General features: G+C 40.2%; 1 protein-coding gene across 1 annotated transcript in view; it reads left to right on the top strand.

Annotated features, from left to right (window-relative positions):
• The window catches only part of SUCNR1 (succinate receptor 1), a 54,349-nt gene extending 43,621 nt beyond the window's left edge, over window positions 1-10,728 (top strand). The window contains exon 2 of the mRNA XM_024131829.1: window positions 9,739-10,728. Within this exon, the coding sequence (XP_023987597.1) occupies window positions 9,739-10,728 (990 nt within the window). The remainder of the gene's footprint in view (window positions 1-9,738) is intronic.
• Window positions 10,729-11,061: the final 333 nt, after the last annotated feature.

Here is an 11,061-nt window from a genome sequence, read left to right as displayed (position 1 = left end):
GAACATTGTGGTACATGACTCTTTTTGAATTATGGTTTTCTCAGTGTATATACCCAGTAGTGGGAGTGCTGGGTCGTATGGCAGTTCTATTTTTAATTTTTAAAGGAACCTCCATACTGTTTTCCATAGTAGCTGTATCAATTTACCTTCCCACCAACAGTGGAAAAGGGTTCCCTTTTCTCCACACCCTCTCCAGCATTTACTGTTTATAGGTTTTTTGATGATGGCCATTCTGACTGCTGTGAGGTGATACCTCATTGTAGTTTTGATTTGCATTTCTCTAATGATTAGTGATGTTGAGCATTCTTTCATGGGTTTGTTGGCAATCTGTATATCTTCTTTGGAGAAATGTCTATTTAGGTCTTCTGCCCATTTTTGGATTGGGTTGTTTGTTTCTTTGATATTGAGCTGCATGAGATGCTTGCAAATTTTGGAGATTAATCCTTTGCCAGGTGCTTCATTTGCAAATATTTTCTCCCATTCTGAGGGTTGTCTTTTCATCTTGTTTATGGTTTCCTTTGCTGTTATTTTTGTTTTATTTCCATTTCTCTAGGAGGTGGGTCAAAAAGGATCTTGCTGTGCTTTATGTCATAGAGTGTTCTGCCTATGTTTTCCTCTAAGAGTTTTATAGTGTCTGGTCTTACATTTAGGTCTTTAATCTATTTTGAGTTTATTTTTATGTATGGTGTTAGGGAGTGTTCTAATTTCATTCTTTCACATGTAGCTGTCCAGTTTCCCCAGCACCAATTATTGAAGAGGCTGTCTTTTATCCATTGTCTTTTCTCGCCTCCTATCAAAAATAAGGTGACCATATGTGTGTGGGTTTATCTCTGGGCTTTCTATCCTGTTCCATTGATCTATATTTCTGTTTTTGTGCCAGTACCATACTGTCTTGATTACTGTAGCCTTGTAGTATAATCTGAAGTCAGGGGGCCTGATTCCTCCAGCTCCATTTTTCGTTCTCAAGATTGCTTTGGCTATTCGGGGTCTTTTGTGTTTCCATACAAATTGTGAAATTTTTTGTTCTAGTTCTTTGAAAAATGCCATTGTTAGTTTGATAGGGATTTCATTGAATGCGTAGATTGCTTTGGGTAGTATAGGCATTTTCACAATTTTGATTCTTCCAATCCAGGAATTTGGTATATCTCTCCATCTGTTTGTATCATCTTTAATTTCTTTCATCAGTGTCTCATAGTTTTCTGCATAGAGATATTTGTCTCCTTAGGTAAACATTCCTAGATATTTTATTCTTTTTGTTGCAATGGTAAATAGGAGTCTTTCCTTAATTTCTCTTTCAGATTTTTCATCATTAGTGTATAAGAATGCAAGAGATTTTTCTGCATTAATTTTGTATCCTGCTACTCTACCAAATTCATTGATTAGCTCTAGGAGTTTTCTGGTAGCATCTTTAGGATTCTCTGTGTATAGTATCATGTCATCTGCAAACAGTGACAGCTTTACTTCTTCTTTTCCGATTTGGTTTCATTTTATTTCAGTTTCTTCTCTGATTGATGTGGCTATAAGTTCCAAAACTATGTTGAATAATAGTGGTGAGAGTGGGCAACCTTGTCTTTTTCCTGATCTTCACGGAAATGGTATCAGTTTTTCCCACTGAGAATGATGTTGGCTGTTGGTTTGTCATATATGGCCTTTATTATGCTGAGGTAAGTTCCCTGTATGCCTACTTTCTGGAGGGTTTTTATCATAAATCGGTGTTGAATTTTGTCAAAAGCTTTTTCTGCATGTATTGAGATAATCATATGGTTTTTCTCCTTCAATTTATTAATATGGTGTATCACATTGATCGATTTGCATATACTGAAGAATCCTTGCATTCCTGGGATATACCCCACTTGATCATGGTGTATGATCCTTTTAATGTGCTGCTGGATTCTGTTTGCTAGTATTTTGTTGAGGATTTTTGCATCTATGTTCATCAGTGATATTGGCCTGTAGTTTTCTTTCTTTGTGACATATCTTTGTCTGGTTTTGGTATCAGGGTGATGGTGGCCTCATTGAATGAGTTTGGGAGCATTCCTCACTCTGCTATATTTTGGAAGAGTTTGAGAAAGATAGATGTTAGCTCTTCTCTAAACGTTTGATAGAATTCGCCTGTGGAGCCATCTGGTCCTGGGCTTTTGTCTGTTGGAAGATTTTTAACCACAGTTTCAATTTCAGTGCTTGCGATTGGTCTGTTTATGTTTTGTATTTCTTCCTGGTTCAGTCTCGGAAGGGCTCTTCTCTAAATGTTTGATAGAATTCTCCTGTGAAGCCATCTGGTCCTGGGCTTTTGTTTGTTGGAAGATTTTTAGTCACAGTCGCAATTTCAGTGCTTGTGATTGGTCTGTTTATATTTTCTATTTCTTTCTGCTTCAGTCTCAGATGGTTGTGCTTTTCTAAGAAATTGTCCATTTCTTCCAGGTTGTCGATTGTATTGGCATATAGTTGCTTGTAGTAATCTCTCATGATCCTTTGTATTTCTGCAGTGTCAGTTGTTACTTCCTCTTTTCATTTCTAATTTTATTGATTTGAGTCTTCTCCCTTTTTTTCTTGATGAGTCTGGCTAAAGGATTATCAATTTTGTTTATCTTCTCAAAGAACCAGCTTTTAGTTTTATTAATCATTGCTATTTTTTCCTTCATTTCTTTTTCATTTATTTCTGATCTGATCTTTATGATTTCTTTCCTTCTGCTAACTTTGGGGGCTTTTTGTTCTTCTTCTCTAATTGCTTTAGGTGTAAAGTTAGGTTGTTTATTTGAGATGTTTCTTGTTTCTTGAGGTGGGATTGTACTGCTATAAACTTCCCTCTTAGAACTCCTTTTGCTGCATCCCATAGGTTTTAGGTTGTCCTGTTTTCACTGTCATTTGTTCCTAGGTATTTTTTTATTTCCTCTTTGATTTCTCCAGTGATCTCTTGGTTATTAAGTAGTGTATTGTTTATCCTCCATGTGTTTTTATTTTTTACAGATTTTTTCCTGTAATTGATATCTAGTCTCATAGCGTTGTGGTTGGAAAAGATACCTGATACAATTTCAATATTCTTAAATTTACCAATGCTTGATTTGTGACCCAAGATATTTTATGGCTGTTAGCATTTGCCTTATGTATTGAGGTGCTCCTATGTTGAGTGCATAAATATTTACAATTGTTATATCTTCTTCTTGGATTGATTCCTTGATCATTATGTAGTGTCCTTCTCTGTCTCTTGTAATAGTCTTTAAAGTCTATTTAGCCTGATATGAGAATTGCTACTCCAGCTTTCTTTTGATGTCCATTTGCATGGAATATCTTTTAAAAGCCCTTCACTTTCAGTCTGTATGTGTCCCTAGGTCTGAAATGGGTCTCTTGTAGACAGCATATATATGGGTCTAGGTTTTGTATCCATTCAGCCAGTCTATGTCTTTTGGTTGTAGATCTTAATCCATTTACATTTAGGTAATTATCAATATGTATGTTCCAATTACCATTTTCTTAATTGTTTTGGGTTTGTTATTGTAGGTCTTTTACTTCTCTTGTGTTTCCTGCCTAGAGAAGTTCCTTTAGTATTTGTTGTAAAGCTGGTTTGGTGGTGCTGAATTCTCTTAGCTTTTGTTTGTCTGTAAAGCTTTTAATTTCTCCATCAAATCTGTATGTGATCCTTGCTGGGTAGAGTAATTTTGGTTGTAGGTTTTTCCCTCTCATCACTTTAAATATGTCCTGCCACTCCCTTCTGGCTTGCAGAGTTTCTGCTGAAAGATCAGCTGTTTACCTTATGGGGTTTCCCTTGTATGTTACCTGTTGTTTTTCCCTTGCTGCTTTTTTTTCTTTGTATTTAACTTTTGATAGTTTGATTAATATGTGTCTTGTAGTGTTTCTCCTTGGATTTATCCTGTATGAGACTCTCTGAGCTTCCTGGACTTGATTATTTCCTTTCCCATACTAGGGAAGTTTTCAATTATAATCTCTTCAAATATTTTCTCAGTCCCTTTCTTTTTCTCCTCTTCCTCTGGGACCCCTATAATTCGAATGTTGGTGCAGTTAATGTTGTCCCAGAGGTCTCTGAGACTGTCCTCAATTCTTGTCATTCTTTTTTCTTTATTCTGCTCTGCGGTAGTTATTCCCACTATTTTATCTTCCAGGTCACTTATCCGTTCTTCTGCCTCAGTTTTTCTGCTATTGGTTCCTTCCAGAGAATTTTTAATTTCATTTTTTGTGTTGTCCATTGTTGTTTGTTTGCTCTTTAGTTCTTCTAAGTCCTTGTTAAATGTTTCTTATATTTTCTCCATTCTATTTCCAAGATTTTAGATAATCTTTTCTATCATTACTCTGAATTCTGTTTCAGGTAGACTGCCTATTTCCTCTTCCTTTGTACAGTCTGTTTGGTTTTTACCTTGCTCCTTCATCTGCTGTGTGTTTCTCTATCTTCTCATTTTGGTTAATTTACTGCATTTGGGGTCTCCTTTTTGCAGGGTGCAAGTTCGTAGTTCCCATTGTTTTTGGTGTCTGCCCCCAGTGGCTAAGGTTGGTTCAGTGGGTTGTGTAGGCTTCCTGGTGGAGGAGACTGGTGCCTGTGTTTTGGTAGGTGGGGCTGGACCTCGTCTTTCTGGTGGGCAGGACCACTTCCAGTGGTGTGTTTTGGGGTGTCTGTGACCTTATTATGATTTTAGACAGCCTCTCTGCTAATGGGTGGTGTTGTGTTCCTGTCTTGCTAATTGTTTGGCATAGGGTGTCCAGACCTGTAGCTTGCTGGTCATTGAGTTGAGCTGGGTCTCAGCGTTGAGATGGAGATCTCTGGGAGAGCTTTCATTGTTTGATATGTGGAGCCGGGAGGTGTCTGATGGACCAATGTCTCAGCTCTCCCACCTCAGAGGCACATTCGTAGCAACTGGCCGGAGCACCAAGACCCTGTCAGCCACATGGCTCAGAAGTAAAGGGAGAACAAAAGAAAGAAAGAAAGAAAGAAAGAAAGAAAGAAAGAAAGAAAGAAAGAAAGAAAGAAAGAAAGAAAGAAAGAAAGAAAGAAAGAAAGAAAGAAAGAAAGAAAGAAAGAAAGAAAAATCCAGCAATGATAACAAGTGCTAAAAACTATACTAAAAAAAAACAAAAAACCACCCCCAAAACAGACAGACAGAACCCTCGGACACATGGTAAAAGCAAAGCTATACAGACAAAATCACACAAAGAAACATAAAATACACACTCACAAAAAGAGAAAAAGGAAGAAAATATATATATCTTTGCTCCCAAATTCCACTACCTCAATTTGGGAGGATTCGTTGTCTATTCAGGTATTCCACAGATGCAGGTACATCAAGTTGATTGTGGAGATTTAATCCGCTGCTCCTGTGGCTGCTGGGAGAGATTTCCCTTTCTCTTTGTTTGCACAGCTCCCGGGGTTCAGCTTTGGATTTGGCCCCATCTCTGCTTGTAAGTTGCCCTCTGGCGTCTGTTCTTCGCGAAAGAAAGAAAGAAAGAAAGAAAGAAAGAATAAAATAAAGTTATTAAAATAAAAAAATAATTATTAAAAATTAAAAAGTAATAAAAAAAGAAGAAAAAAAAGAAAGATAGATATGAGAGCACCAAACCAAAAAACAAATCCAGCAATGATAACAAGTGCTAAAAACTATACTAAAAAAAAACAAAAAACCACCCCCAAAACAGACAGACAGAACCCTCGGACACATGGTAAAAGCAAAGCTATACAGACAAAATCACACAAAGAAACATAAAATACACACAAAAAGAGAAAAAGGAAGAAAATATATATATCTTTGCTCCCAAATTCCACTACCTCAATTTGGGAGGATTCGTTGTCTATTCAGGTATTCCACAGATGCAGGTACATCAAGTTGATTGTGGAGATTTAATCCGCTGCTCCTGTGGCTGCTGGGAGAGATTTCCCTTTCTCTTTGTTTGCACAGCTCCCGGGGTTCAGCTTTGGATTTGGCCCCATCTCTGCTTGTAAGTTGCCCTCTGGCGTCTGTTCTTCGCTCAGACAGGATGGGGTTAAAGGAGCAGCTGATTCAGGGGCTCTGGCTCACTCAGGCCGGGGGAGGGAGGGGTACGGATGCGGGGCAAGCCCGCGGCAACAGAGGCTGGCGTGACATTGCACCAGCCTGAGGCGCGCCATGCGTTCTCCCGGGGAAGCTGTCCCTGGATCATGGGACCCTGGCAGTGGCGGGCTGCACAGGCTCCCGGGAGGGGAGGTGTGGAGAGTGACCTGTGCTCGCACACAGGCCTCTTGGTGGCGGCAGCAGCAGCCTTAGCATCTCATGCCTGTCTCTGGGGTCCGCACTGATAGCCGCTGCTCGCACCTTTCTCTGGAACTTGTTTAGGCAGTGCTCTGAATCCCCTCTCCTCGCTCACCCTGAAACAATGGTCTCTTGCCTCTTCGGCAGCTCCAGACTTTTTCCTGGACTCCCTCCCGGCCAGCCGAGGTGCAGTAACCCCTTCAGGCTGTGTTCGCGCCGCCAACCCCAGTCCTCTCCCTGAGATCCGACCTCCGAAGCCCGAGCCTCAGCTCCCAGCCCCCGCCCGCCTCGGTAGGGGAGCAGACAAGCCTCTCGGGCTGGTGAGTGCTAGGCAGCACCGATCCTCTGCGGGAATTTCTCCGCTTTGCCCTCCGCACCCTGCTACTGCACTCTCCTCCGCGGCTCCGAAGCTTCCCCCCGCCCCCGCCACCCGCAGTCTCTGCCCGTGAAGGGGCTTCTAGTGTGTGGGAACCTTTCCTCCTTCACAGCTCCCTCCCACTGGTGCAGGTCCCGTCCCTATTCTTTTGTCTCTGTTTATTCTTTTTTCTTTTGCCCTACCCAGGTACATTGGGAGTTTCTTGCCTTTTGGGGTGTCTGAGGTCTTCTGCCAGCATTTAGTGGGTGTTCTGTAGGAGCTGTTCCCCGTGTAGATGTATTTCTGATGTATTTGTGGGGAGGAAGGTGATCTCCACGTCTTAGTCTTCCGCCATCTTGAAGGTCTCCTATGTCTTGTTTTTAAGACTGACAAGATGAGAGTGTCTAAATGCTGATTAAAAGGATGCAGTTGAGGTGGAGAAGCTGAAGAGACAGTAAAGAGACAAGATGGATAACGTGTAGGAATCTTGATAATTTGGGGATGAGTTGGATCTGGAGTAAGCCCAGAGAAATAGATATTCTCTGTTGTCACAGGAAGGAAGGAGGAGAGGACAGTAACGGAGGAAGGAACCAGAGAGTGGACACCCAGTGGACGGGCTCTGTCTCAGGGATTTGTACGCAAAACTCATCCATGATGAGTAGGACAGAGGTTTAAAAAAATTGGAAAGGTATGATAATGAAAAATGTAATAAGTCACGGGCAATGTGACGGAGCAGTAGAATCACATAACCTCCAACACAGAGTGAAACCAATGTGCTTGGTTCTTCAGCATCGTTCAATGTGTCTGCTGCCTGAGGAAGTCCCAATCTAGCTTCTTCTAGTGTTGGACTTTGTGGCAGGTTACCATGGAAAGCCTTGAGGAGAGGCTCAGAGGAATTTAGGATGTTTTAAAGTAAGTGATTAAAAATAACTTATCAAAATATTGCATTTATCTACAATTCCATGAATTATTTTTGTAAATAAAACACTCTCAAAGTAGCAGTGATCTTGGGAACTCCCTAGCAGTCCACTCGTTAGGACTCTAGGACTCGGTGCTTTCACTACAGGGGAGCTCGGATCAATCCCTGGTTGAGGAACTAAGATTCCGGAAGCCTCGTGGCACGGCCAAAAAAAAAAAGTAGCAGTGATCTTCAACTGAAATAAAACACTTGAATTTGACAAAAATCAATAAAAGTTCTCCAGATGCCTTCATTACAGAAAATTCTGCTCAATGTTTGCATGCTTCCCAGGAGAGGCGGTTCAGATGCATTTGTTCTTATTTTGCTCTATTTACCAGAATACTATACTAAGAATCATTTGATTGCAACTAACACTCCGAGGCCTATTTGATAGGAAATTTTTAGAAAATTTTATTTTCAACCTTGCTTTTTTCTTACTAGAAATAAGTAGGATTTAATATTTCAAAAGGCAATCCAGTACATTTTTAAGAAATTCAATTCTTTAAATAGTCTATCCAACCACAAATAATCTTGCCTCTTTAAAGAGAGAAAGTGGCAGGTGAGCAAGACTTTTGAAGTTTGAATGAATCAGATTGCTTATTTTCATGGCCCCTATTCAGAAGGGGCTATAATTGTGGTCTATTATTAAATGTATGACTTTTCAAGACTCAGTGACTTTGTGTATAAAGTAATAACAATCCCCAGTCCCTTATGTCACTGTATTAAATAATCCTTGGAAAGTGGTGAGCACAGTGCCTAGTACACTGTAAGCTTTCAGTAAATAGTGGCCACTGGTATTATTATTACTAATATTTTCAGCTTCATATTTTAAATTTTTAAAATCATGTTTTAACACTGGAGTTGTACCGATTCTATTAAATGTTAAGAATACTATTTTGAGCACTATATTTGTTTCTAGGTCTGCCATAACAAAATGTTTTGGACTGGGTGGCTTAAACAACAGAAACTTATTTTCTCACAGTTCTAGAGGCTAGAACTCCGAGATCAAGGTGTCGGCAGGTTTGGTTTCTCTTGAGGCCTCTCTCTTTGGCTTGCAGATGGCTGTCTTCTGACTATGTCCTCACATGGCCTTTCCTCTATGTGCGTGCATCCCTGCCGTCTCTTTCTCATCATATATGGACACAAATATATATGATCTCATGTAACCTTAATTACTTCTTTTAAGGTCCAGCTCCAAATATGGTTAAATTCTGAGGTACTGGGATTTGGGACCTTACCATATGAATTTGTGAGGAGCACAATCCATCCCATAACAAGCATGCTGAAGTATGTAGTGAAAGATCACTGTGTGTGGTGCAATAGGCTGCAGGTCAAATTCTGGCTCTGGCATTTGGTGACCTGTGATTAGTAATTTAATTCTTCAACCCAGGTTGTTCTCATGTCTAGTAGGATGGAAGTGGGATTGAGTTAAATGGATTCTTCTGAAAATTAGAGATAATATTTGTGATGTGTTGGGCATATGTCAATAAATATGTTGTCTTGTTGCAAAAATTTTTAAAAACTGGCGTTGTGTTTTATAAACTTAAAACAACAAGCATAATCCTTTGTCAATATGGAAACATAATCAAAGCTATTAAAATTGCAAGACTGGAGTTATAAGAATCCATGTTTCCTCTTCTAGGTTATGGTTCAATTAAATTTAACTCAGAGGATTTGTTGAACTGTGATATGCTAGGGACCACAGTCAATCCTGAAGACACACATTGAATTCGACTCTTCACTTACTTCACTGCACTTTCTCTTGGCCTCGTGTTTGTCAAGTCCTCTATGCATGTTTCCACGTCTGGGCCTTTGCATGTGCTTTTCTTTATGTCTGATACTCTTTATCATTACATGATATGCACTTATTTGATTATCTCCTGATTTTTCCCAAGAGAGTATAAATTAGTTGAGATGAGGAGCTTTGTTTTACTCATGCCTGTCATCCCGTGTCTAGCACATAGTTCAAAGGAACTCAATAAATATTTGTTGAAATAATATATTAGTGAGATATATGTACATGAGTTTGCATACACATGCACTCCTTACTAATGTAACCAACTCTCTGCAGTTCAACTTTTAATTGTTATTTGATGATGATGTTGATGATGCTGCTGCTGATGATGGTCTGCACAGTTTTATCTTCAGTCGTAGTCTAGTGATTCATCCTTATATTTTCTCTCTCTCTTCTTTAGGCATGGAATGCAACTTGTGAAAACTGGCAGGCAGTGGAGGCTGCTCTGGAAAAGTACTACCTTTCCATTTTTTACGGGTTTGAGTTTATTGTGGGAATCCTTGGGAATACTGCTGTTGTTTTCGGCTACCTCTTCTGCCTGAAGAACTGGAACAGCAGTAACATCTATCTCTTTAATCTCTCTATCTCTGACTTGGCTTTTTTGTGTACCCTTCCCATGCTGATGAGAAAATATGCCCAGGGAAAATGGACATATGGGGATGCGCTCTGCATAGGCAACCGATATGTACTTCATGCTAACCTCTACACCAGTATTCTTTTCCTCACTTTTATCAGCATCGATCGATACCTGCTCATGAAATATCCTTTCCGGGAACACTTCCTGCAAAAGAAAAAGTTTGCTGTTTTAATCTCTTTGGCCATTTGGGGTTTAGTAACCTTAGAGCTCCTGCCCATACTTCCTCTCATAAGTCCTGTTATAGCTTCCAAAGGCACCAACTGTACTGATTATGCAAGTTCTGGAGACCCCAGTAACGTCCTCATTTACAGCATGTATCTAACCTTCCTGGGGTTCCTCATTCCTCTTTTTGTGATGTGCTTCTTTTATTTCAAGATTGGTCTCTTCCTAAAGCATAGGAGCAGGCAGCTCTCTACTGCTTTGCCCCTTGAGAAGCCTCTCACCTTAGTCATCATGGCAGTTGTGATCTTCTCCGTGCTTTTTACTCCCTATCACATCATGCGAAACGTGAGGATTGCTTCACGCTGGGGGATCTGGAAGCAGACCCCATGCACTGAGGCCACCATCAACTCCTTGTACATTGTGACTCGGCCGTTGGCCTTTCTGAACAGTGTCATCAACCCTGTCTTCTATTTCTTTATGGGAGATCACTTCAGGGAGATGCTGATGAATCAACTGAGACACCTCTTCAAGTCCCTTACATCCTTCAGAAGATGGGCTCATGGACTAACATTTTCAGTCAGGGAAAACTGAGATGCTTGTGTAACAGATTGTTTTACACAAGCAGCTGTAGGCCAGTTAGAGTTTGATTTAACTCACAGACATAAATCAGAGAGGGTCACAGATTTGACCCTGTTTTAAAGGCATGTTGGACCCAGGGCGTGTGAAAAGGAGAGGACGGGAAGTATTTATTGGTTTCTTGACCTAAGCACTGAAAGGAGTTGTACTAGCACTGTCTAATGTTTGAGCACATAAGTCCAAAATTCTAGGTGTTCTAAGACCTACTCAATCAGTGTAAAAGGAACAGAAGATAGATAAAGCAGCAAGTTGTCTGTGTTTAATCACTGGTCAGATTGTAAAAAAAAC

Source organism: Physeter macrocephalus, chromosome 1, assembly GCF_002837175.3.
Source record: "Physeter macrocephalus isolate SW-GA chromosome 1, ASM283717v5, whole genome shotgun sequence".
Classification (NCBI taxonomy): Eukaryota; Metazoa; Chordata; class Mammalia; order Artiodactyla; family Physeteridae; genus Physeter; species Physeter macrocephalus.
The sequence above is the reverse complement of the archived record's forward strand: the minus strand, read 5'-3'. Positions and strand labels throughout refer to the sequence as shown.